Source organism: Onychostruthus taczanowskii, unplaced genomic scaffold, assembly GCF_017590055.1.
Source record: "Onychostruthus taczanowskii isolate IOZ18803 unplaced genomic scaffold, ASM1759005v1 scaffold49, whole genome shotgun sequence".
NCBI classification, from domain to species: Eukaryota; Metazoa; Chordata; class Aves; order Passeriformes; family Passeridae; genus Onychostruthus; species Onychostruthus taczanowskii.
In genome coordinates this window covers 1,803,572-1,830,960 of record NW_024502458.1, presented here as the reverse complement: position 1 = coordinate 1,830,960, position 27,389 = coordinate 1,803,572, and the positions used below count along the sequence as shown (strand labels likewise).

The window sequence follows — 27,389 nt, the reverse complement described above, 5'->3', positions numbered from 1 at the left end:
TGTGTGCTCTCTTTGCCATCCCCCTGCTGTAACATGGGCAAATAACCATAAACTGGTCCAAAAAAGTTTGAGCTGGAACCAGTTGGCTGCAGAGATCCCTGCCAACCTCAGCATTTAGACTACCTACTTAAGAGTCTTCAGCCATTAAGAAATTATGTGATGGTAATCATCAAGAAGAGATTTGTCTGTTACAGATGAAATGCTGTGTGAGGTAGTGGTTCAGATCTGTGAAGGCTGATTTATTTATCTGCAAATCAGAGGGACTTGCTGCCTCTTCTGTCAGAAAATCTGGAATCCCCTTTAAGACTGAGGAAAAAGTGGCCATAGCACATTGGTTCAGAGCAGAAAGCTTGAAATAGGAGTGTTAGATTTTATTATCACTTGCTTTTGAGCAAAATTGTAACCAATACATGAGATATATGTTTAGTGCATATTTCCATATATATAATTCTACTTTTTATCTCTAGGTATTACCTCCAGATGTTTTGACACGGGTTAGTGAATATGTGCCAGAAATTGTGGATTTTGTGAAGAAGATTGTGGATAATGGTTATGGGTAAGTTTGCTACTGGATGTCAGAATGATTGCTTTCAGCATTTAGCTGTGAGCTGTTTTCTCTGTTTTCATCTGCAACAGTAGTTGTCAGTAGCAGTTTTTCATCAAATAAAGAAATTTTAGGTTTGTTTGCAAAAGAGCTGTTATTTTTCACCTGATATACTTTTTATGATATACTGTAGGGTGAAATCCTTGTTCATTAAGATAAAGTCAAAGTCCCATTCACTTGAACTGTGTTTGATTCCTGGTCTTCATCAAAAATCATCAAAAATTGACATGTGACAGTTAGAAATCAGTTGCAAATAACATAAATTTTAAAAAATGGTAGTTCTTGTGACTGTTTCCTGATACCTCTCAAAAGTTTAACAATAGCTTGCTTCTATTTTCTCTTCAGTTAATTTTATTATAACTTCCAATGATTTGTCCCAAATCTTCATATGGTAAGGCCTTATAACTTAGGCTCACCTAAGTCATATTTACAATACTGAGCAGTATCATCATGCGACTGGAGTTACTAGAAAACTTATGGGAGTGATTTTGGGGATAAAAATTCAGTTGTGATAGAAAGTTAGCTAAATAATTATCTTTAACTTTTCAGGTATGTGTCCAATGGATCTGTATACTTTGATACTATGAAGTTTGATGCCAGTGAAAAACACTCCTATGCTAAGTTGGTGCCTGAAGCTGTAGGTGATCAGAAAGCTCTTCAAGAGGGGGAAGGTAAAGATTTGCTCAGTTGCTGAAGAAACTGATGATGTATTGCTCTCTTCAACTGGTTTTACTGACATTTGGATCAGTCACAGTCAGAGTTTAATGATTTACCTGCTGCACTCCCTTTACCAGTTTCTTTGCCAAAGTTCCGTAGCTTGAGACAGTACTTTAAGATTTAATTGGAAAATACCAAGAAATTTTAATAATCCTAGGATGGTTTGGGTTGCTTTTTGTTTGTTTGTGAGGGGTTTTTTGGTCAGAATTGTGAATAATTCAGTCTTTTGGCCATAGCTCAGTTATTTGTCCATTTGTCTGGCTCAGAGTAGGAGCAAAGACTTGAACCTGGATCTTCCACATGCCAGGTACAAGTTTTCCATATCAGGCTGGGCTTATTTCATGACAAATATTTGGGTTCCTCTTTCCTACCGAGAGCTCTTACTTTAACTTTGTTGTGTTGAACCAAATCCAAATATAGATTTTTTTGAATAGAGCTATAATAGAGGAGTAACTTAAAATGCTCAGTAAATGGGACTCATTAGTTATCTGCTTCTAAAGTTGTATAGTTTTTGCAAATCATGCAGAAAGTCTATAAAAAGAATATTAAAAGGTTTTAATATAATCCTCATACCAGGTGAAATCAGGACACTCATAGAGCAGTAGGTAACAGAGGAGTAAATGTAGCTATGGAACAAATACCAATCATTCTGTGCAGCAGCTGAGATTAGGGAAGAAATATTCTATGATCACATTGTATGTGCAGATTAAGACAATCATAGTCTCAATTTAGATCCATCTAGCTTTGGAATAAATTGATTCTGCAGTCTTACTTGTCTCTGAGTATGGGTTTTTTTCTTTCTGTATTTCTTTTTCTATAACTGCAATATAGGAGTTGTGCCTGGTAAGAGAATGTAGATGAATCTCATATCAAAACTTAGAAACCAGTGCAGCTGATACTTGTCAGATACTTGTCAGCCAAACGTTAACCAAAACCCCAAAGGATTATCAAGGTTAATAATGAGGATTTTTGAGGGTTCAGTTATTTAGGGGTTTGTGTTTTGGAGTTTTTAAAATTTTTTTTAAGGTTATCTTTTTGTGAGATACAGCAAGGCCAAAAATCAGTAATGCTGGTATAAGATGTATGCATTTACATTTTCTCTTTTGAAAGGTGACCTGAGCATCTCAGCTGATCGCTTAAGTGAGAAGCGTTCTCCAAATGATTTTGCTTTGTGGAAGTCCTCCAAGCCAGGAGAGCCCTCATGGGACTCTCCATGGGGAAAGGTAAGGAAGGACATTATAATCAGGATTTGGATTTTCTTCACTTATTTAAGTAGCACAGTTACACACGTTCTTTTGCTTCACCTCATATTAACACTGCATAAATTGTGGAGATTATGTATTCAGTCATAAGATTCTGTGGTTAATGTTCATTTAATAATCTGGAATGTGCATCAGTCTGTTTGATACATTTTAAGCAGAAGTTTGCAAGCAGGCTCAGCATGGCTGTTACTTGTCATTTGTCCTCTGTTAATTGACAAACTTTATCTGTAGTAAATTCTGTTTCCTTTTTTCCCCCCTTGTGATAAAAGATATTAATGTAGTTTTTAAAAGAACAGTAAGCAAGATAATCAGAACATTACAGATGTATTGCCAGCTTAGATCTTTAAATCAGTTTCCTTTTGTGAAACTGAGATTGAGGATCACTCTTAGTAACAGCATGAGGAAATGAGACAGGGGCAGAAGAGGAAGACGGTCACTAGTAACCAAGTAATGCCTTTTTGTTAACAGGGTCGTCCAGGTTGGCACATTGAATGTTCTGCCATGGGTGGATCCGTTCTAGGAGAGTCCATGGACATTCATGGAGGAGGCTTTGATCTCAGATTTCCTCACCATGACAATGAACTGGCCCAGTCTGAGGTGAATGAACTGACCTTCCTGCAATGATAGAGCAACATGCTTTGCTTTGAGTGCAGCTTACACAAATCCGTAATTCAGTTTTTTCAGCTTGATGTGTGTTTTGTGTAAAAATTAGTTTTGGTTCTCAGGATTTTATTCTCTAAGTTTTCCTACTTCATTTGTATGTAAACAGCATTGGGTCTTTGAGTTTTGTTTTTCTCCTGCAGGCATATTTCGAAAATGATCACTGGGTTCGGTATTTTCTGCATACTGGTCACTTAACAATTGCTGGCTGTAAAATGTCCAAATCTTTGAAGAATTTCATTACCATAAAAGATGCACTGAAGAAACACACAGGTAAAAATTATTTTGGAATGGGAATGTTTTTGATGTACTTTGAGTGGTGACGGTGATAATTTTTTGTATTCAGGGTAACTTCAGGTGCTTTCTTCTTTGCTAACTTTGGAACAGCTTCCTTTTCTTCTCATTCTTGTTGGTTTTTATCAGTATGGATGATAGTGGTTTTGCTTGTTTGGTGGATGTAGTGATAGTAAGAAATTTAAAGATTATGTTCTTAGCCACTGTAGTATTGGAGTCCATGAAAATGTTTCAGCTTATAAAAACTTTCCTTGTTTATTTTAAACCTCCTACTAGCACGACAGTTACGGCTGGCTTTCCTCATGCACTCTTGGAAGGATACACTGGATTATTCAAGTAATACCATGGAGTCAGCTATTCAATATGAGAAGTTTATGAATGTAAGTAAGTTTTCCAATTCTTCTCCAGCTCTCTAATCTTTGTGTTGCCATGCATGTTTCAAGGAACAGAACTCCAAGGATATGTAGGCCATATTCTGCAGCTGGGTGCTCTCTCCAAGTTTTGACATCTCTGAGCAGCTTGGCACTTACACACAAGATCAATTTCTCATTTGCTTATAGAACTCAGTCCAGCAGACACACTCTAACATTTCTACCATGTCAGGCTCTACACAAATGTAGCCAAAGGGGAAGAAGGAATATTGTTCCCCTTTTGTATCCTCACCACAAACATGGAGCCTTTGCCTCTGTGCCTTGCAGGTGTGTGAGAGGTTAGGCACAGCTCCTGTCCCTGGTCAGTTTGGAGCTACAATTTAAACTCACATTTCCCACAAGGACCCTGTACAGCAGTTTGAGATTGTTGATCTTGGTCTCTCTAACTGAAGGTGTTCTGCTTTTTATGTAAAATGTTTGGTTTGGGCCACGGATTAGGTTAAAATGACTTTTTGCTAAGCTGGATGCCCATTTAAAACAGATCCTTGTTATAAAGCCATTTTATTCTTCAGCTTCCATTGCTAGCAACACGCTTAAAAATCTGCCATAAGAACTGTTGCCTAAACATTTTTAAAAGACTTTTTGTGTGAGCAGCTTGGTGTTAGAATAGAATATCATAGGGTACCATGTAGTAACAGAGCAAGAGATAAAAATGAATTGCAGTCCAACTGTGATTGACAGAGTTATGCAAAATTATTTTATTGGGTTTTATTGTCTTGAGAAACATCATTAGATTCTGGCTGAAGCAGTGTTGAACCCATAAAGTTTAGGAGTCTCATTAAAAAATAATGCCCCCTTTCATAGTAAGTATCGGTTATGTGTAATTGAAACCAACTTCTAGTTACATTCTTCTTTTACAGGAGTTTTTTTTGAATGTGAAGGATATTCTTCGAGCTCCCACTGATGTGACAGGCCAGTTTCAGAAATGGGAAAATCAAGAAGTAGAGCTGAACAAAAAGTGAGTGGAGCATTCCTACTTCTCTGAATTGTGTCGCTTCATCTTTGATTCTTTTTTCCTTACAACATCACTTACAATGTGAACAGTGATATTTATGTCTGTAGCATTCCCACTTAACATCCCAATTCTTCACAAGCAATCATTTTAATCTTGGGACAGCTTTATGAAGGATAGATGAAATTGTTAATTTCCTTTTTGTTTATGTTAAGTACACTGGCATGCCTCATTGCCATGTTTGTGAAGGGAAAGAGAACTTACTTGTTAACTGTCATTTTCTTCACTATGTGAAATCTTGTCTTCTCTCTGAGAAGCGACCAATGATTCATAGTGTCTACAAACTAGAAATATTATACTGGAAAACCAGTATTTTACATATTTCAAAGTATGGTAGGCTATCTGAGGCAAACAGAAGTTAAATGACCTGACTAAAACCACGAAAGATCACTGCCAGTGTTTGAAAATACGTTGCCGAGGCAGTGATACCAATTTTGCAGTATTTTGACTTTTAGAACAAAACTACCATTATTATTTGTTATGCAGATAGCTTCCTAAATGACTTCCTTTTTTTGTCTGAAATTTTAAATAGAAGTATCTTGCATGGCAGTGCTAAAATTGTTTCATAGTTCAGTTCACTGTTGTGGTCACTAATGTTACTATTGAAGGATTGAGTGCAGATGTTTCTGTGTAGTGATATGCTCTGAAAATTTGATCTTCAACTTGAGGTTCCTTTATTTAAAAAGGTGGGAGATAAAAAGTAATAGAGAGGTCAAAATGAAGGGATAAAGAAGTGGGAGGAATAGAAGATACGCTTCATAGATATTTGGTTTTGTCCTCTTTCTTCTACCACTTCTTTTTTCTTGGAAAAAGTACACTGTTTGAAACCATAAAACCTTCATGTGATGAACTAGTATTGTAAAATATTGTATTATTTATTAGACCTACTAACATCTCACTAACGTGACAAAGGTTTGCATGAATTCATTCCTTTTGTCTACTTGTAATATCTTCATAACAATTCACTTTCTGTTAAATTAACTTCCAAATTGGTGCTCCTTCCTGGAAAGATACTAAACAGAACCTGGCTGGTACACAGGGATAGGAGAGCAATACTATGAAAAAAAAAATAATAAAAAGAAGATCTTAAATAAGCAATTTGTACTGCTTTAAAAAAAAATTTAAAAAAACTTGCATGAAGAGGCCAGTTGCTGAAAAATTGTTTGATAGTTTGTTTGGGTAGTTGTTGCCAATTAGATTATCCTGCCTGCCTTTTTCCAAGCAGTAAAACAGCAGCATCATGATAGTGCCTTTTATCTTGCTCATCTGTTTTTCCTTCAAACATAAACTACAACCAGCAAATAGTTCCCTTACTTTTAGGTCCCCTTACTCTCTTCTACCAGAGACTCTTCAGAGTACAATGCAGGGTTTTTGGCATGAGTAGTTAAAAAGAATCTTTTTTGTCTCAGCTTTTACGAGAAGAAAGCAGCAATTCATGAAGCACTGTGTGACAATGTTGACACCCGCTCGGTCTTAGAAGAAATGCGCTCGTTGGTCAGCCAGAGTAACTCCTATATTGCTGCAAAGAAATCCTCCAGACAGATGCCAAACAGACTTCTTTTAGAAAACATCAGCTCCTATCTCACTCAAATGCTAAAGGTATGTAACAGCAAGGAGTAATGTTGCTATTGCACTGTGCAGTTATAACTTGTATTTTCAAGTATGGAAGGATCTGTACAGTCTTTGTTTAAATTTTACAGGAAACTAGAGATCTTCCACACATCCCGCAGCCAAAACAGCCCAAACTGCAGTGTGTGCTGCAGCAGGAACAATTCTCAGTCCTCCATATTGCATTATGTTTTCAGCTAATGTTTTGTTGAATAGTGGAGTGCCACTAATACATTCAAGAAAAATTAGATAGTAGAAAAAATATGAAGTCAGAATGACAAATCTGACATGTTTAAAGCTAAATCTGAAAGCCAATGCTTTGTATGGTGTACGTATGTATCGATTACAGATCATCCATAGAACATCAATTGGTATGTATCAATTACAAATCAGAACATCATCTTAATAAAGGTGTGAATTCTGGGTTGAATGAGAGCTATTCAAAAGCCTAGTATATGTGATTTTGCTTAGTTTGCACATACCTGTGAGTTAATGTGTACAATCTTTCTTTTTCCTTTACCAGATTTTTGGTGCCATAGAAAGTGATGATGCAATTGGTTTTCCTGTTGGAGGGACTAGTCAAAACATAAATGTAAGTGAAGGACAAAATGCACTAAACAAAATTACTCTGTATCCTTTGAGAGCTTAGGTTAAAGTGATGACATTACTGATATGTAGCTGAATTACATTCTTTTTGCTTTTAGCTTTTGAATCTGATGTAATTAATTGGCTTAGGAAGCAGGATTTTTCTTTTACAAGAGCTGGGGTTTTTATAGGTTTGTTTGATTTAATGACAGACAAATTGTATAGCAACCAGAAGAAGAATTATCTTGTCTTCTGAATGATGAGTCTGTTTCCTAAACCACATGTGAACTACAGGCAGCACATGTTACAGTCTGAAGACTCATTACAAGTATTTGTATGCTAAGTAGTTTCAAAAATGTAATTATACTGATTAAACTTCTTTGTGGTACACCAGAAACCAGCCTGGAGGCAGCTGGAGTTCTATCCACATTTCAATCTTTTCTTCTGATCTCATTTGCAGCCACAGTTTTTATGTGGCTTTCAAAGGCTGTTTTGCTTTAGTCACCCAGCAGTTTTGCTGCGATGCAGAATTTTTCTGGAAATACCTGAGGGGTACCTGATGAAAGTGCTGGTGCAGGCAGGAGAAATAACTCTGTGTGAGAGCTATCAACACTTTGTTTGTGCCAAAAATCTCTTGTGGACACATCAGTGCTGTTTTTCACGTATTTTTCTGCATTAAAAGTGCGACCATGCACCTTTCTGTTCCTCCTTAGGAGGAATAAATGAAACATTTCTGGTATAAAAAAAAGCTTAACTTCTTATTCATCAAAGGAGTTGGCAAGCTTGCTTGTGGTTGGAAGAATGGCAATTATGGGATGAGTGTTCATTCCCAATTTAATACTTACATTTGCGTGCTGTGGAAATTTCCATTAATGATATAATAAGGAAGATGTTCTGTATTGCCTACAAAGCCCATCAATAGTGATTTTTAAATTTAGCTCAGAATTCTTTTGAATTTCAGAAGAAAGGTAAAACTTTAACACTTACCTTTTAAGGGAAAATGAAAATTAAATTTGTATTTAACACTTTAGGCAGTGTTTCCAATAAATATGCTTTATGGAAGGATTGGTGATAGCTTGAAGCTAAGTCCTTTCACTCTTTTAAAATAGCACTGCCAAGGGTAGTAGAGTGAGAAGAATCTTGTGCAAAAAAAAAACAAAAATCCTGTGCTAACACATGTCCAAAAAAATTGGATTTGTTACCCATGTGCAAGCCAGTAATTACACCCTCAAGAGCAGCATTGATTATTTGTTTCAGAGTTGTGCAAACCTGGGTGCTCAGTGGTATTCCACAAATCAAGCACACAAACTATCAAAACTTTTTATTATTTTATGCATTTTAGCAAAAAAGCAGCTAGTGTTCATTGGCTACAAGTTATGTAATTCTCTTATTAATGTGTATTCTAGCTTCTCTTGGTTAATAATTTCTTGCTTCCCATGCTAATTAGTCTGCATGCTCAGTCCTTCTGTTCTTTTGAGTTGTTGGTCCCTGAGTTGGTGTTTGAAATTACCTTTTACCCAGTGGGAGCTGATTCAGCACAGTTGCTGAGTTGGCTTCATGAGTTTCCTCCTTATCTTGGGAGTTCTGCCAAGTGTCCCTGTGGCCTGTAAATTCTTCGTGGTATTCTTTGTGTCCACTATCAGTGGTCCATCCTTCTGCCCAAGTTTTGTTAACCTCCCCTAAGGTCTGAGACCATTGTAGCATGTCCAGCCCTAAACCTTAACGAGGAAATTCTACCAACAAGTGGTTTGTTTTTCTAAGGCCTGGGCATCACTTAGAGCTTGCTTGTTAGCTGCTGTCTGTTTCAGGAATTACATCTCCCTTCTTGTTGATTTGGCTTGAAAGGATACAAAAAGTAAACATTAAAGAATATCCTTTCTAAAGAAAGTTTGACACATTCCACATTTTGCAACACTGTTAGCACAGTGGTCAGAAGAATCTTGTGCTAACATTTCTTACATTCAAGAAGCTTTTGTTTTTATCACCTAGATCATTCCTAGTGTTAAGCATTATAATATAAAAATGCATAATATCACAAATATTTTGGCTGTTTCACTAAATATCATACTTTCAGTCCTCCATGCAAATTCTTATTTATTTTAACACAAATTAAAGGAGGGGAACTTTCAAGGTTCAAAAACTGCTCATTAATTACAAAAGGCTTTGGGTAAGGCCAATTGTTCCCCTGTTTAAATTAGAGATGAAAGAACCAATTGAGTCAATATCTCCAAAAAAAGCATAATCCAGTTCAAAAGTACTGAAAGAAAAACTAGCTTAATTACCATGGGTCAGTAATTTATTTGAGAAGTGGATACAAGAGATTTGAAGTCAGAAAACCTCTGTTCCGTAATATCGTTTTCAAAGTGAATTCAGCATTTCTCTCAAGTTAGTTGTTGTGGAAACAAAAATCTTTCATCTTGAAATGACTGATAAAGTAGTGACAGTGCCTGTTTCCCCATACCACTTGGTTTCCATGAAGAGGTATTTGCAGTGCAGTGAGGGAGTGGAGATGTGACTCTTCCTTACTTTCCAGTCTGTTCCTTGGGCCAAACTTGTCAGCACTGGTTCATGAAGCCGATTACAATATTCACATTTATAAAAGGTTTTAACAGAACTCCTCGGTTCTTTTCGTAGGGGCACTTTTACATCATGACAGACTGTCTTGGCCCTTAATTGTGCAGAAATTTGTCACGAAGATTAAACAGACAGGAAAGACGTGGAAATTGTAGAAGAGACAAAAGTTTGCAATTTTTTTTTCTCTTTCCCACCCTCCAAAGTAATTAAACTTTTAATTTAGGCTTTCCCCCAGGGGCCTGGCTTTTCCTCTCGGGATTCTGGAGAAGTGTTTGCAGACACTGATCTGTAGTTGTTTTTGTAGCTGATCTGTAGGTGTTCTTGTAGCTGTTCACTAACTGCTTGCTGCTGCTATTCACTGCTATTGAGACCAGACTCACAGGACCTTTTCTCTGAGATTTCGTAGCTAGTGTTTACTTACACCTGAAATAATTCAACAGTAATCTTTCCCACTTTTTATGGGAGAGGGAATTGTATGAGGAATATAGAGAATTGCACTGTCTATACAATTAGCATAAGCTAAAATCTAAGCAACAGATCTGGGTTCTAATGAAAATTAGTCCTAATAACTGTTTGATATGGTATCATTATCTGATAAATGGCTGGGCCTAAGACAACACAGTACATCAAGGAGCAAATTCATCTGATTGCTGTTCTTATCCCTGCACTGCATTATAGTTAGCTGGATTGTGGCATAACCCTGTGGAAGTGATGGATCTAACTGAAAGGAGGTGAAAAAGGAATGGGGAGAGGTTGAACTTGACAGGATGATTTTATCTGCACAAGAGTAAAATTGATAGCTAATGCAAATTTTCATCTATCCTTTGACATCAATAGAGCAATGACAATTTTTATTGATACAGATCTGCTCTGAGGGTCAGGTTCCATCCAACAGCACATAAATATGAAGTGGGTAGGGACATATTTTATATCTAAATGATGATTAGCTAACTGTGGAAATAATGATCCTGCAGATTGAGTCTACAGTGATGCCATACCTCCAAGTTCTTTCTGAGTTCAGAGAAGGAGTGCGACAAATCGCCAGAGAGAAGAAAGGTGAGAGTTCGCTTTTTCCTGTACATGAGACTTTTCTGTACTTTCCTGTACTTTTTCCTGCACATGAGACTTGGAGGTCAGAGGAATGAAACTGGGGGACAGGTTGGAGGTGTGGGTGTGAGGCAGCTGATAGTCACTCCTTGTCTAGAGAATAAAAGTAAGGCATCTTTAAATGAGAGCTGCTTTGAATTTTTGCATCTCCTCTGCCTGTCTCTTTAATTTGGGAATCTTTTTAGGCTGCTAAACTAAATTTTGTTTCCTAAAGCATCTAATAGTTCTGGAATGATGAGGTGTGGCTGCTGTTTTCTAGGTTAGGGTGCTCCCTTTTTTCTAGGTATGAAAGTACCCATGATCTCTTCCCTGGGGAGCTTGCATTTTCTTAAAAGTGTAGATTGCTACACAATAATAGTGTCTGCATTTAAATAGCCTGAGATGTTCACTCTTATTTGTTAGAATAGCTGGAGTTGTAGCTCCCCTGATGGTAATTGAGTGCTCTATTTGGAGAATTCATCTGGGAGTTTGCTAGAAGTTTCAGGTGCCTTTTTTAATCCCTCTGAAAAGCTTTGATCATGCTCTGTGTGTTGGCAGCAGAACTATAGAGTGTTAAAAAGGTTGTTACATTAGGCATTCTTTGATTTTACTAATATTTCCTAATGGAGGAGCTCTTACTATTTTCTGCTGTTCCCTGTGGAATTTTGCATGTCTTCAACATGTGTTTGATTCTTGTTTTCTTAAAACTTTGACACTGGGATTTGTACTTGAAGGCAAAACAGAGCATTTTTTAATGCAAAAAACATACAAGTAACCCATATATTACACAGAAACATAAAATTACTTGTTGTGTCTGGTAACCTATTCAGCTGGAAAAGACTCTGAACTCTCATTCTGCTACTCTTTGGAGTTCTTCTAAAACTGAGAAGTCTACATTAAAAGCACTAAACTGTATTTGCTATTGTGACTACTCTGTTTGCTATTTGCTATTATTGTCAAACTCTTATAGGACTAATTGATGCTGAGAAACAGGCTTAGTAATAAGTTCCAACAGTTCCAATAGTAAATATTTTCTCTAACTTGAATTAATTAAAGAGTGTTTATCCGCAGCCAAAAATGTGAGCTTTAGTCTTTTGGTATTTAACAAACTTGTTTATATGAAGCTTTTTTTTCCCCTTGCTTTATGATGGTTGAGCTAAATTGATCATTGCTTTTAGCAGTGGTAAGGTTTAAATATCAGAGGGATCATTTTTAGAACACACTTGGCTCAAGCGCTTACTGGCACTTGAATTTCCTGCTTGGAAGGCAGTGATTTTTTTTGCCTGAAATACACTGGACAGTGAGAGTCAGACTGGATCTAGTTGCTGCTTGGTTGGGGTATGGAGCACTCTGCAATTTGACCAGGGAGGCACCTTTCTTTTAAACTATTTGATATATGGAAGCTGAGTGGTGGTTGGCAGGACCTGCACTGACATACTGCAGATTTCTTTCCCTTTACCCATTAAATTGTTGCTTGCAGGAAGCATTAAATTACTGTAAAAGTTATTCTGATTAGTGGCTGGAGATAGTGCCTCTGCATGGCTGTAGGCAAAGGGAGTTTCCCCATCATAGCCTGTTGCTGGCAGGGTTGTGTTAAATATTATTTAAAACAATCAGTATTGCTTTAAGTATTCTCAGATGTTAAATAAAAAGCATGTGGCTCTGTAAAACCTGCAGACTATTACAAATATCCCCCATCCACACACATGCACTTTCAAAATGTATATACAAAGCATTTCACAGAATAGCCGTTTCTAAAGCTACGGTTTTTAGTAATAATCAAAATATATGTACTCTGCAAAAATGTTACCATCATCCAGAATGGGTAGCATTCAAATGTGGACTTAATAATTCCCACAGTGCCCTCTGCACCTTCTGCCCTCTTCCAAATATGTCAGGAGTTGACCAGAACTGGGGCAAACTCTCTCATGGTAGCATTGCCTGCTCTTGTCTTTTGCTGCCAGTCTTTATATCCAGCATTCTCTAGATGCTTTTCAAGCTCCTCTTTTTCCTTCCCATCGCAGTGTTCTGATTCACAACATCTCAGCATCTGTTTCACATCTGATACTCTTTGGCTTGAAACTGACAGAAAACGTGAAGAGGTCTGGGGAGTAGTCACAGGCCCAAGGAGTGTCCATCTGCTGGGGTGTTGATGGGCACTGCTGATAAGGCATTGTCCCTCTGGTTTCCTGGTCACTGTCCTCAGTGAAAGCCTCCTTATGTCCTGCGGCAGGCCACAAACAACCCCCTACCCAGTCCTAAACATATTTGCTCTGGAGGTGCCACATGCAAAGAGCAGGCACATCTCAGCCCTAAGAAGTGTGGTGCTAACTCCTCTGCATGACAGGATTGATCAGAGGATGTGTCCTCTCACAAATAGTATGTTTCATTATATGTTTCTCCTTGATTTCTTCTTCAGCTTTCAACTATTCATGATTTTAGATAAGTGAACATCTATAACTGTGCAGATGCTGTTTTGGTGAATAAGCAGTAGGTGTTTCTGGTGAAGTCTTGATAGAGCCAACACCTTTTAGTGTCAACAGCCAGTGAGGGAATCTGATCCCTGGTTTATCTTAATGGCTGATTTAGAGTTGCATCAAACATGACTGTGGTTCACTGTGTGTGACTGCTGTGGATCAGGAGAAACAGCCACTCTGTTTACAGCAGACAAAAGAGGTTCTGTACACTGCAGTGGTTTCCTGTGCAAAGAGAGCCACAGAACACAGCCATGCACTGAAACAGGGTGTTCCTTCTTATGCTTTTAGGATACTCAGTGCTGTTCACTTGCAGCTCTCTGAGAGCTGTGGAAGAGATGAAGGCTCAGGGATGGTACTTCTATCTACCACAATGTGCAGTGTTTAGGAAACTGCCTGGATGGAAGCTTCCACTGCCTGAAATAATAACTTTGAGACCCTGAGTACTTCTTAGGTTTAACCAGCTAAGAATTGCTGAAAGGGAGAACACCTGTTAATTATAAGCACATCTAACCCAAGTATCTGTCTTGTTATACTTGCTAAGTGTTCCTCCCAAATACCAGACTGCCTATAAAAAATGCCACTGACTTCACAACAGCAGCATACTGGGTCTCTTTGATGAATTTAGTCCCTCTTAACTGTTCTGCTGTATCTCAATTGATACAATTTCTTATCCAAAAAATTATCTTGTATGAAGATTTGTTTTCCCCTTAAAATAGCATATATTTCAGCTAAATCCTAAGTTCTTAACTCCTTGCTGTCATCAAAGGCTCTTTGGTAAGTTTGCAAGGGAAAAAAATATTAGCCATGATGTCCTGGTCACTGTGCAGAAAGCCAAACGAAAATTCTCTGTTCTGCTGTAAATAGATTGCTTGAAATAAAAAGAGGGTGTTGGGATTACAGTTCCTCTGACAAATGTATGTGTAGTTATCAAATCAACAAAATCATAGTCCTTCAAAGGGCACTGTTAGATTTAGGACATGATATGTTAATTTGTGATTTTCTAAAATTAGTTTTTAACCTTTCTTATTGCACATCCTATAGAAACCATTAGGATCTTCCTGAGTCATACACCCTTTCACCATACTCTGGCAGAATTGTTGCATCATTTCCAAATTGCATTGGATTTTCTTTCTGTTCCCCTTCAGGAACAGTGAGGGTATCTTGGAAGAAAATCATAATTTTCAAGTCCCTGCAAAGAAACGTGCTGCTTCTCTATGTGGCTGAAATAAGGCAGGACTTAGGTCTTGTCTTGTCAAGTGATAACTTTCTCTCTCGATGAGAGAGTGGCAATTTCTTAATTGTACTTAAGTAACTAGGTAGCTGTATAAAACTATACTTTGGCCAAATTTTACTTCACTGAAAGTATTTTTCATGCTCTGTAGTAACTGAAGTGCTGCAGTTGAGTGATGCTCTTCGGGATGACATCCTGCCTGAACTTGGAGTTCGATTTGAAGATCATGAAGGTACCCAGTTATCTCTTGAAATTTTGTAGCAGCTGTTTTTATAATCCTGATGTTTTCCTAAGAAGTGGGAAAACAAATTTAGAATAATTCAGTAAACTCAAGTATTGCAGAGCTATAGCATATCATATGTGCACCATAAATATATATATTTCATATGTACTGTATATAATGGCACATAATATGTATTATATATAATGGTGTGTATATATATATATATATATAAATATATATTATAGAACTGTATATTACAATATATGTACAGAATTAAAAAAACCCATACATTGCAATATTTTTCACCTTTTTGTATAGCACCTAATTTCTTAGTCACTTTTGAGTAGCCACTGAGTTGTATTTGCATTTAGCATGCAAAAATAAAACAGTTATCACAGGGTGAATACATTTATCTTAGACTAATCAAGAAATTAATCCTTTTTTTTTTTTTTTGCTTCTTTAGGACTTCCAACTGTGGTTAAATTAGTGGATAAGGACACATTATTGAAAGAAAGAGAAGAAAAGAAAAGGGTAATTATTTTAACCATCCTATGCTTCTAAAATTTAAAGTAATGTGTAAGCTATGGATATTTTTGCATTTCTTTCATAATTCATAAGAAAAATCATAGCAGACTAGCAACACGGAAGATGACATAAGAGAATTGATACAGAAAATTTAAGTATGTTTGAAAAAAAAAAATTTTTCGAAACAGCTTCTTGAAAACTTGAAACTTTGTATGGGACCTAGTGAATACCTCAAAGATTTTTTATTTGTTTGCTTTTTAAGATCTTTATATAACTAAGGGATGTTCAGTATTGCATTCAAACTGTATTATCTCTCTGGAAGAACAATTCCAATGAGAATCTAATTTGGACTTCTTTTGTTTTTACAAATGAAGTCAACATTTTCCATAGAACTAGTCTGTATTCATCTGATACATGAGGAAAAAATTTACTGGCTAAGTCTTAATTAATATAGTATGGATTAGCGAGATATTCAGGACGTGGGGCAAGAATTCATGATACATTATAAAGCTTTTGAATTTGAATTCACATGCACAAGGAACCCTGCTTTTGGCACTTCCTAGCATTAATATTTGACTTTGTAATATTTAAATTAACGCTTCAATTAACATAATTAACAATTCAACTTGTCCGTCTCCAGTTTTACCAAATAATAAAATTCTGTCATGACTAGAAATCTTTGAAAGACTTTGCAACATTTCTCCTTCCATGCTGATGTTTTTTAGAAAAGGGAGAAGTCATTTTAGTCAATTCCAGATGTTTTTGTCAGAGTGGCATTTGAAGGCAGTTTGTTTATAGCTGCTGGGTAGGATCTGCAGCCAGAGTCCCTTTTCCCTGGAAACAGCATTATGTTCAGTACTGGCAGAACCCTTAGAGAACTGACAGGTCTCTCCCAGGCAAGTGCAAGAAGGGATTTTTAGCAAGTTGGCTAAATTTGGATGGTTGTTTCCCTAGGAACATCAAGTGATACAACTGCTGCTTGAGGAACTGTGATATCTTTGCAGTTTGAGGCAAGAGCTTAAAATATCATTGAAATACAGTCTTTTTTAAAAGTCATTTGCAAAACAGTTTTTTTCCCCCTAAAATGATAGGACAATTTATTTTAGGTATTCTATTATAGGTATCCATTTTGCATGCAAAATGCATTCTGAACATTTACAACTTGTTTAACTGTGAATAAAAGCAAATTAAATCAAAGTCATGGAGTGGGAAGTATCAGACAATCCTAATTATAAGGCATGGTGGGTTTGCTGCAGGTCATGCTGCCAGTTCTGTCTGTAATTAGATATCCAGGAGAGCTGGCTCAGGTTTGTAGAAAACAACCAAATGAAAATCGTGCATTACCTTTTACTCACTAAAACTGCCTCTCACAGATAGAAGAAGAGAAAAAAAGGAAGAAAGAAGAAGCAGCCAGGAAAAAACAACAGCAGGAAGTAAGTAACCTCATTTTGAAGGAAAAGTGTAGGCAGCAGTAGTCACGTGCAGGAAAGACCATTAGAACACAGGCTCTCTGCCCAGCCTTAACCAGGTCTCCATTTCTTTTTTTTGTTTACAATTTCCTGCTCAGAATGCCTTTGGCTTGCAGTTCAGGCTTGGAATTTCAATTCTGATAGAGAAGCCATTTCTGAAAACACAATTAAAGCCTGCAAAAACTTACTACAGAAGAACTTGTAGCACTTAAATTTCAGTCTATAAACAGTATTACCTAATTGACAAAGTAGTATCTTACATGCTTGTTAGTGTTAGAGATTTCGCTTGTGTTGTTTGTTATGTGATTTCCTTTCTAATATCATAGGTACATGTGAAAGGGTTTATTTTTCTCCTTCTTTTCTTTTTCTCTGTAAGAAATCCCCTGTTCCTTATAACTGAGCAGAGAAATGTTTTATGTCTGTGATTGAAATTCAGATAGCTCAAAGGTTTTGGGCTTTGGATGGGGAGTAAACAGAGGAGATGAACTCATAAGAAAAAATATTGTTTGCTATGCTGATGACTTTAACAGTACAGGAAATACATTCCTGTGTTAAAAGAGGAAGAAAACTTTTAGAGAGCACCAGGTACAGACACAAAACAAGATAAATAGCACTTATCATCCACAAATTCAAGTACCTTTTTTCATTTCTTTAAAAAGGTGATTCCCTTGCATAGGGCAAAAATTACATGGAAAAGATTCTGAGATGTGCTTGTTTACAGATAAGGGAGAGTTCAGTTTGTTTTCAGTGCAATTACTGCATCTGATTCTTCTGTGACCTGCATAGAAACCTTAGCTTGTCAGCAAGAAACTTGGTAAAGGTGGTTACCTTTGCAGTGAGTTAATTGCCAAATATGCTTTATGGTAGCAGCTCTTCACTTTGTCTTGACTAAAGAACAAGTTAGCAAGAGTCAGATACAGTTTTTGTAGTATATAAGCAAATTATTTTGAGTTTCTGCAATGCATCTCTTTTAGAAAGTGCTTCTCTACAGGTTTAAACCAGTTTTTCCTCCAGACAAGCACAGCTAAGACCCTACTGAGTTGTTTCTCATTTCAAGTTTCTTTTCACTTAATAAACAATTATGAATTGAATGCTCCTTGATTTTGAAATTATAATGTACTTTTACATATGTGACAGGTTGTCAGTAATTAACTGTGATATGCGTGTTTTATATTACAGGCAGCAAAACTGGAAAAAATGAAGATTCCACCACATGAAATGTTTAAATTGGAACTTGACAAATATTCCATGTTTGATGAAAATGTAAGCGACTTCTCTTCATACAGGGAGGGGGTTTCTTCCCCAGTTGTGCATACTTACTTGTATATGTTTATAGCAATATTGTCCCAAACCTCCAGGGCGGTGCTATTAATGCAGCAAGAGGAGGGAAGGAGACAAGGAAGAGGTGATACATGAATTTTATTGTGCACGGGGGAGCAAGGTCTCTGTTAGCCATCATTTCAAGGGTATTTTCCTTCTACGTTCCTTTGTACGTTGATTGTACATTTCTTTTGGCTCCCCTTACTGCAAAGCAAAATATATATTGTGGGTAGGAATGTGTATGATGTTCATTCACATATTTATTATCTGGTGCAAGGCAGGGTATTCATTTGCAAGTACAAACTCCCCAACTCTTCCAGAACTTATGTTTGTTTGAGAGGTCCTGTGTTTCCCATTCCCTTATGCCCACTGTTTTGCTGTCTCGTGGCAAAGGCTTCCTGAAGGGGCTGTGTGCATAACTTTGCTCTTGATTGCTCCCCTTGGGGATAAAAGGGTTACCTGGAAAACATAAAGCATTGTTTCTTCACTTATACTTGATTTGGGTCATTGATCCTGCTTCTGCCTCTGCCCTTCACCTACACAAATTCAAGTCCTGGGGACAAGTCAGAATGGAGAGGATAAATACTGGAAAATAACCCTGCAAGCCAAGGAGAATGTCCATAAAAATGCTGATCATACTTGCTCCATCAAGAATATAAATATCTTACTGCTTTTGCTTTAAGCCTTGAATTCAATCTGCTAGTATGATTAAAAGATTATTTTAACCATCTGTTCAGGAATTAGTCATTATTCTCTTAACTAAAACCATGTAGAAGTTAGTAGTCTAAGCTTGCCTTATGTGGTTCAGGACAGAAGATAAATACACCCTTATGCCTCTTGATTTGCTAGGAAAGGAACATTCAGAAATAGGCAAAGTTAGCTGTCAAACTTCTAGGTGACTAAAATTAGCCAAGATACACCCCTTCCTGACAGCCTGTCATTATGACATTATCTCCCTATCTTATTAAAACATGATTCCATAAAGAACAAAAGCAATCCAAGAACTTATCTTAAATACTCTCTTTTTTTTAAATATATTTCAGGGATTTCCCACCCATGATACAGAAGGCAAAGAACTTAGCAAAGGACAAATTAAGAAGCTAAAGAAACTTTATGAAACCCAAGAGAAGCTACACAAGGAGTATCTACAAATGGTTCAGAATGGAAGTGCAAATTGAAAACAACAGGACTTTTTATTTAGAAGGCGAGTGCTGGGTTCCCATTGAAGAAGTGAGCATATACTGATGCTCAAATTTCTGTTTACACTTTCTGTTATGTGCAAAGAAAAATTCCTGTTTACGTGGGTTAATAATGTCATCTGGAAATGTAATAAAAATCCATCATTTAAAAAAAAAGCCAACATGTAAGAAGTTTCTTCTCAATGATAGCAAATGTGGTTGCCAGTTCTGTTTGTGAAGGTGCTGCTCAGTCAGCAAATCCACATAAGGATTCTTGTTAATTCTAGCTGTTCAGGCTTTGGTTAATTTGTTCTGCATACTGATCTCTATCTAATACCCAATGTTACAGTCAGAAAAATTTATTGCTAAAAGGGAGCTGAGTAATTTGCCCCACAGTAAGAACAGTATTTTCCAGATGACTTTAGTATCTTTACATAAGCAGGAAAAGTGGGTAGTTCCACTATGATACTTATTCTAGCTGCTGTTATTAAAAACTCTGGTAAGTATACCCAGAACACTTTGCATACTAGAAGTTAACAGTCCCTTTGTTGCAAAAGGGAACAGATCATCAGCCTGCAATTGCAGTCAAGTGGGTAAGTACAAGGCAAATGTACCTGCACTGAACAAACAGGTGGGAAAGACATGAAGGGCTGATGGCAGAGGTGGTGTGTTCTTGGAGCTATTCCTTCAAGGAAACAGAAGCCATGCCAAAGTACCTGATTGCCCAAAGTACTCAGTACCTAATTACCAGTTCAGAGCCATGGAGAATTAACAGAGGGTTTCCTATTGATACACAGTTTGTGGATTGATTTGCAGTTAAGGAATACAGCTAGACATTGCCCTGTAGTCAAGACTGATGTTTTTAACATGATGATTTAACCCTGAGATAAAAGGCTTTCTGATGTAGTATGGTCACACTATACTTCAGGGAGAGTTCTTTGTTGTCTAACAATGCATTTCACTGGCAGAAGCTACTAAATGAACTAAAGTTCATGAAATCCTAAAAAATATCTCACCTACTTCACAGCTGCACAGAACAGCCAAGTGTCTGATTTGCAGAACTATATTCATTCAGTATTCTCAAGGTGACTTGCAGAAAGTCATACTGTGACACCTCTGTTTTCTCAGCTCCTAGGTTCATGCTACAGTGATCAGGCTATGTTCCTTTTCTTAATTAAGACTTTAAACATCTTTGCTTTTCCTTGATATTTTTATATTTATATTCCTCCTTCTGAGAAATGAACACATTATTTGGAGCCACAGAAAGGTCTAGTAGGGTTTTTTCTAATTTGTCTGTATTTGCCTTTGGAAATATACATAATGTTAAGGTCAGTAAAGCAGGCGCATCTTGTGTGCAGAAAATAAAATCTGTTGTGAAATACTTGTATGTGAACTTTGTGTAGTGAGGGGACTATTGAGCTTATCTTTATTCCACAACTATCTTCTTGAAATGTGGTTTACAGAGCTTTTTCTTTAGCTTGCTATTACTAATTTAATTAATTTTGCATTCAATATTTGATTATTCTGCTGATTTCTAATCAATTTTATAAATGCATGTTTAAACTGCACAATGATACTTTAAATAGCGAGCCATGGCCATTAGGGCAACTTCTCCATCCTTTGGTATGGGAAGAAGAAAGGTTCAATTACATTTTGGGCAGCATTTTAGATCCCAACTCCCTTTGGCATTATCAGCTCATCATTTTCTTCCCAGCATGCTCCCTGAAGATGCACGTGCACTCAGGACATTTTTGAAAGGATGGGACATGCCTATGCTGTTTCTGAAGTTGCAACTTAATGTCAGATAGTGCCAGGAATTTGAATACAGAAACTGTTTTTGGTGATCTGAGTTAGCACTTACTTGAAGTGAGTTAGTATTTAACTGTGGAGAAAATGCTGTTGATCCGTGGCTGTCCTGGGCTGTAGTTTATGACATCGCCATGATAAAATTGTGGCTTTTGCCCCCACATTTTGTTTTTTCTCTTCCTCCTATGTTTTTAATAGAACCTAATCCAATTCCATTATTATATCAATGTAGAAGAATGGGGTTTTTTTAAATGCCTTTTTTCTTTCCTAAATGCTTCATTTTGTTTCTGGGACAACTCTCCTTGCAGGGATCTTGGGAGCATTTCAGACTCACTTTTTCCAAAGGTTATTTTCCGGTCTTTCTGTATGCTTCCCACATGCACACACTGCTTCCTCCCTCAGTATGATTTTTTAAATTCAGTACTTGTAAAATCCTGCTGAAGGAAAACTTGGTGGCAAACAAAGAATGCTGCAGCCAGGCTTGGAGGCACACTGCTTAAGATGACTTTTTCAGTGTGGGTGTGCCAGTTGATCTGTGGGATTACTAAATTGCACAGACAATACCTATTCCCTGGCAATCCCTCAAGGTGGCACTTAAATGAATTCCACTGCACTTGCTTTGTGAGAGAGACCTGGCAAGCAGAAGGGAATGCAACAGCAATGGTCTGCAGTGTCTTAGTCATCTGTCTCACTCGGCCAGAAAAAGGAAGAGGATAGACTACACAGTATTTTAATTTTTTAGTGGGTTTTTTTTGGGGGGGTGGGTTTTTTGTATGTGCTTTTTTTTTTAAGGTCATGTATGCATACACATTCTCAAGGAAGCCAGTCTGAAATATTATTTTCTAAGCATTATGAAAATTATGAAAAATTATGAAAATCCTTATAGCAAAATCTTAGCATTTTAAAATATTTTAATTTTATGGTACAGAGACTTCATCTTGCTCAGACAACATGGAGCTTTTCATTTCCCACTTATCAAAGAATTTATTCAGAGATGGCAAGGGAAGATAAAAGAGTGGTGTTTCTGTTTTAAATTGCACCCTTGGCTGAAGCCTAAACTTGGCAGCAGCAAATTTTGTTTGTCTCTTGCTCAGAGTGTGCCTTTCAGCATTTCTGATGTGAAAATTCCCATTAACGTCAAATGTGAATACTGCTCCACTCAGGAGAACAAATTCCTCCCATCACTCAGTTTGCTCAGATACTGGTAGAAAAATCTGTGAATTGTTCAGAGTGAACTTGATGCCACCAATCTTTCCAAAGACCTACAACTGATGAGTGCTGATTCCATTTATGACATTCTCTTTGACCTGTTTATCCTAACATTTTTATTTGCTGTCTCCTGTTGCACAGGGGCTCTGGTACATTTTAAGTGTGCCAATAAGGAATTCACTGCCACATACAGTGCATAGCTTGAAATGTAGAGAAAGAAGTTGAAGGTAAGTTTGAGCATTCTCAGCTGGTGGTAGCTGTTGGACCAGCTTTAGCTACCTCTTTGTTACACAACTTCTACCACACAAATATGGGAAGGAATTTTGCTCCGCTCTGATTTCACAAAGCAATTTCTATATGTACCACACGCATAGTACTTAACATGCCTCGAGACAGAACACATTAATTAAGAAGCACGTCAGCTATTTAGTGCCAAGACTCTGCTTAGCAATGATCAAACTTCTTCCTCCCCTGCAGGAAAAGTCATTGACAGAGGAAATCTTATATCTCAGATGAGGCTGTGAATGTCTGGCATCTCAGCCAGTGAGAGCAGTTTCCATTAATACCCACCCAAGGGCAGAAGACACAGACAGTTTTAATGCCACTTACAGATCTCAGCCTAAGCTTGCTCTCCAGTGTCAAGTGCATCTGTTTGGCAGCTCTGGCACAATCCCTTCCCTCCTCGGTTCTCCAAGCTCTTGCATGTGAGGCTGGGTGCTTAAATCGAGCCAGGGTGATGCAGCAGATATCCCTCCCTTTGCAGCTCCCTGCAGGGGAGCAGCACCTGACAGCAAGATGACTCCACAGATTGTGCTTTATCCACAGTCATGGAGCCTAGCACTGTGCTACGAGAGATTAGACAGCAGTCAGCAAAAATCCCTCACTGACCATGGGAGATTTAATGCCTTTGGAGACAGGCACTAAAAATCCAGAGGTGTAAGGTGATTGAAATGTGTGTCTGCCTTGGTATACAAGCATAGAAAGGTGCAGCTAGATCTCACACCCGTCTTGCATCTTCGTAGGAGACAAAATTTGGAGTTTGTACTCAGCATCTGAGTGGCTTCTAGCAAAATGGAGATTGACAGAAAAATCTTAAAAGAATACTTGATAGCTGTGAGCCAGCAGCAAGCACAGAAGTGTGGAGTAGGAATGCCTTCAGATAAGCCCTTCTCTGAGTTCATAATGCTCTTCTTTGGAACACTGAGAATCAAGCAAAATCACTACCATGAATGCATACATGCATACATGACCTTAAAAAGTCACTACCATGAATAAGGTTGTCCCAAAATTAAGGATTAATGGGAATATGAAGAGGCTGTTAATCTGCTCATGTTAGAAAAAGGTCTGGTTTGCAGAAGCAGGGAAAGGGAGCTGGAAGCAATGTAAAGAAGGGGAGCATTCCACTGAACATGTCCTCTGGCCCACCAAATCTGCTTGTTTGTGCAACTGGCTATAACATGCCTGCAGTTCTTTCAAAATCATCTCATTTTTTAATTACAATATTGGTATCTAATCAATGATTCATTGGTTTTTCCTGTAACTTAAATTCCTACTGTAAATTATATAATCCAACATTAATATATTGACTAGTTTTTATTAAGTATTGATCTCATTGCTTCCAAACACTAGTTGTTACAGAAATCCAAGCTGCAGACCTGGAGAAAACTTTTTAGAAGAAAGGAACTCCCTGACAGGAGAAAAGGATTAGAGTTTTTTTTCCAATTGAGTGAAAGATGACTAAAACTCTGGAAGTGGCTCCAGGTGCTGAAATTGCCCCGTGCTTTCAGGCTGCCGTGCACGCAGACTGGGCCGACAGTGGGCTTTTCCTGGCTTGCCCTAGCAGGGAATTGTGTCCGAGCGGAGATGGGCACTGCCACGGCCCCTCTGCTGCGGAGGAGCTGTAAGGCCGCAGCAGCAGCAGCAGCACATTCCTCAGGCCAGGCACGGTGCCTCAGAAACTGCCCGGATCGTCTTAATGGCAAACGGCAGTTCCTGAGATGGATGCCATTGCTGACATGGCGGGAGAGCCCACCCAACTGGAATGCTGCCATGGATGGCTGCGTCCTTCTGAGGACAGGTCAGCGAGGCGAGGTGGTGGAGTTGCTCTAATTCTGCCCGGGGGCCAAGAACGAGCTGAGGGTTTCTGATCGGAATTAAGGGCCGAGACTGTGACACCGTTGTGGGCGCTTAGGACAGGCCCACAGCCTCAGGCCCACAGGCCCCGGTTCTCCAAGCCCCTGGTATTTGCCGGACGGCCCGGCGCACACAGCCGGGAGGCTCCTGCAGGTTACCGACGAGAACTTCGCCGGAGGAGCCGAGCAGCAAAGGCGTGCTGCTGTCACTTTAAGGGCGCGGGCACGCGCCGTCCCCTTCGGCCCCGCCCCGCCCCGCATCACGCGCTCGCCTCCGCCCTGATTGGCCGAGCGCCGCACCGCCGAACAGTCAACATGGCCCGCGTGCGGCGTGGCGGCCGCGGCGCCGCCGGGGCCAATCGGCGGCGCCCTTGCTGAGGGAGGGGCCCGCGCCGCGGCCAATGGGACGCGTCTTTGTTAACGGCGGCGCTGCCCGAGCGAGGAGGCTGCGAGGAGCCCGGCGGCGCTGCGGCCTCTGCGGCGTGAGGGGCGCGGGTAGGTGAGGGCGGGCGGCCCCGGGCTCCGCGCCCCGGGCACCCGGCGGGGACCGCGGACGGGCCGAGCGGAGCCGGGATCGGGACCGGCGATTCTCTCTGGGCCCGCTCAGGGGCGGAGCACGGCGGCGACCGCAGCCGCCCGGCGCGGAGGGGTTTGCGCCCGGCCTGCCGCGGTTCCATTTTAAGGGCGGTTCCAGAAGTTGGGGCCCGCGGAACGGGTCCCGCGTTGCTCCGCGCCTGGCGGCGGGGAACGCGGCGGTTCCGGCCGCATGTATGGCCGCGCTGGCTGGCAGCGCGCCCGCCCTGTCCCCGCCTCCCGCGGGAGCGGGGCGGAGGAGGGCGGCGGGGCTGCCGGCGGTGAGCGCTGCCCCCGGCGCTCGCACGCCGCCGCGCTCCGGTTGAGTCAAGGCCTGCGCTGCTGGGCTGCGGTGCGATGCTTTCGCCTGGTCTCAGCCACGGTGTCGCGGCTCGGTTTTGCATTTCGGGTTCCTTGTCTGCCAGTCAAGGGCCTGTTTGAGATTTTCTTTGGTGCTGCGATTGTTTACTGCACACAATGCCGGTGCCCGTAGGATTTGTCAGGTTCCTTTCCTGTAGCATCTGCACACGAGGCTTTCAAATATAAAGGTAGGGGCGCGTGTGTGGGAGTTACAGGTGGAACCAGAATTACTAGGAAACGTTCTATGAGGTCATCTCCAAACAAAATAGTGTTCCTTTCACAAAACTTCATAGGTGATCTAAGTATTGCTGCTATTCGGGACTTGTGGAACAGGTGAATGAGTTTGTTCCTCAAATAATTTTTCATGATCCCTTATTATCCTTACAGAAAGCGTCCGACTGTTTGTTTGTGGCTTCCCGCGGGGTTACAGCTCAGTGCCTCTGAAACGGAAGCTGTACTTTCTCTTCTGATTTGTTGTAGTTACGGAAAACACTTAGCAGCTGTGGGCAGGAGTCTTCCTGTGAGTTCAGGAGCCCTTCAGTTTCCTGTTTTGTCCTTCAGTTATGTTTAGAAGGTTTCTGCAAGGCAGAGAAGATTTATTCTGTGTGCACCTCTATTTATGAGTACATCTCGCCAGCGTGTAGCTTTTTTTTCCTTGAATTTGCATCCTTGAGGATATTGTCTCTGTAATGAACTCTTCCTATCATGGTGTGCGTGCAGTTTACAGTTTCCTGCAGCTTTAAGGGATTGCTGGTGTGTGACATTGGTGCCAGACAATAGCCTGCCTTGTAGGACAGGGCCTCCATCTGATCTCCATCCCCAGAGCTTCATCTGCCCAGAGTCATGTGGAAGCAGGGAACTCCAGGAGAAACGAGGCACTCATTTGGCCTCTTCATGGCGGTGGCAGCAATAATAATGATTCCTTCTCTTGTTATTTCCTCGGGTTCTGGTTGCTTTTTCGTGCCTTCATTGCCTGTCACGTTGCTTGGAAAGCAATGAAGACAGGGGTCATGAGGGCTCAGTGCTTTGGTTCTGGTTTTTTCAACTGGTGAGTGCTGAACTCTGTCTCTAAAATTACCTTTCCCTCCCCTCCACTGCCCTCACCAGCTTGTCCCAAACTGTTGCTGTGGCAGCCAAGTCCGTGCAAGGCAGCTGGAATGGAACTGGGAATCACAAGCTGTCTTCTAAGAAAGATGCATCTAATTATTTATTTATATACTTCTTTTTATTTTCCATTTGCCAAAGGCACAACTCTAGGGGTGAAATAAGGCTTGAAGTATGTATTTGCACCAGGGAATGGTGTCTTTCTCCTTTTTTCCTTTTTTTGTTCTTGCATGTTCCTTGGTGAGTGGCTTTTGTCAGAACATGCCCAATTCTTGCCTGTTCCAGTGGCAAGAACTGCTTGCCACTGCTATTCAAACATTATTCCGTGTTTCCTAAACACAGGTGAGGATCTGGTTTTCCCTTGGGAAGCGGTTCCCTGCAGGAAATACAGCACAAACAGCTGAGCAGAGGAATTTCATGTGGAGTAGGGTCTGTTCCATTAGCTCGGTTGCTGGGCCGAGGCTGGAAGCCACAAGTCTCGGAGGGTAATTTTTAAGTACTGCCAGTCTGCATTTTTAGTTGCCTACTATTGCCTCCTCTAATAGTGACTGGCATCATATAACTTGCAGGCTGAACTCTGGTATTAGGTCAGTTTGCTCTGCTTTACCTTTTTAATTGTGTATTTTTATCCCCTGCCTTCTGTTGCTGTGGAAGGAAATATACATTTATGCTCCTTTATTTCTTCAGCTGTGAGGTTGTAAAAATCTGTTTTGCTCTAGCAGGTGCTTGCTGCCATTGCCACTTTCTCCTGTTACGTGTAAGGCAAGAGGGAGCGTTTGGGAGTAAATCAGCCTGAGCTGGTGGAACACCTGCTCTGCCAGAAGCCCCTCTGTTTTGTTCCTGGGCCTAATCTGTAGGGTGGGCTTCCAGGCTTATATGGGAGATGTGGACAACTTGCTGTGGAATAATGTGAAGTACGCTGTTAGTACTGCTGAAAACTAACAGAGCT

The 27,389-nt window shown here is 39.7% G+C and overlaps 2 protein-coding genes across 10 annotated transcripts in view; both read left to right on the top strand.

Annotated features, from left to right (window-relative positions):
* Nucleotides 1–20,635, top strand: part of CARS1 (cysteinyl-tRNA synthetase 1) — a 33,191-nt gene extending 12,556 nt beyond the window's left edge. For both annotated transcript variants that reach the window (XM_041415026.1, XM_041415027.1), the window contains 15 exons: nt 468–556; nt 1,154–1,275; nt 2,432–2,544; nt 3,052–3,180; nt 3,387–3,516; nt 3,814–3,917; nt 4,829–4,926; nt 6,390–6,579; nt 7,112–7,180; nt 10,722–10,803; nt 14,693–14,773; nt 15,228–15,295; nt 16,663–16,722; nt 17,938–18,021; nt 19,122–20,635. In XM_041415026.1, coding sequence (XP_041270960.1) covers nt 468–556; nt 1,154–1,275; nt 2,432–2,544; nt 3,052–3,180; nt 3,387–3,516; nt 3,814–3,917; nt 4,829–4,926; nt 6,390–6,579; nt 7,112–7,180; nt 10,722–10,803; nt 14,693–14,773; nt 15,228–15,295; nt 16,663–16,722; nt 17,938–18,021; nt 19,122–19,256 — 1,554 coding nt within the window. In that variant the 3' untranslated portion in view covers nt 19,257–20,635. The remainder of the gene's footprint in view (nt 1–467; nt 557–1,153; nt 1,276–2,431; nt 2,545–3,051; nt 3,181–3,386; nt 3,517–3,813; nt 3,918–4,828; nt 4,927–6,389; nt 6,580–7,111; nt 7,181–10,721; nt 10,804–14,692; nt 14,774–15,227; nt 15,296–16,662; nt 16,723–17,937; nt 18,022–19,121) is intronic.
* Nucleotides 20,636–24,775: 4,140 nt separating this feature from the next.
* NAP1L4 (nucleosome assembly protein 1 like 4) overlaps nt 24,776–27,389 on the top strand; it is a 28,036-nt gene continuing 25,422 nt past the window's right edge. For 5 of the 8 annotated variants that reach the window (XR_005953431.1, XR_005953433.1, XR_005953432.1 and 2 more), the window contains exon 1: nt 24,790–24,898. Coding sequence is in view for 2 of the 8 variants with exons in the window: in XM_041415018.1 (XP_041270952.1) it covers nt 24,805–24,898 (94 nt within the window). In the remaining 6 variants the exon portion in view is untranslated. Of the gene's footprint in view, nt 24,899–27,389 lie in introns of all 8 variants that reach the window. The other 3 variants (XR_005953434.1, XM_041415019.1, XM_041415022.1) reach the window with 2 other exon arrangements.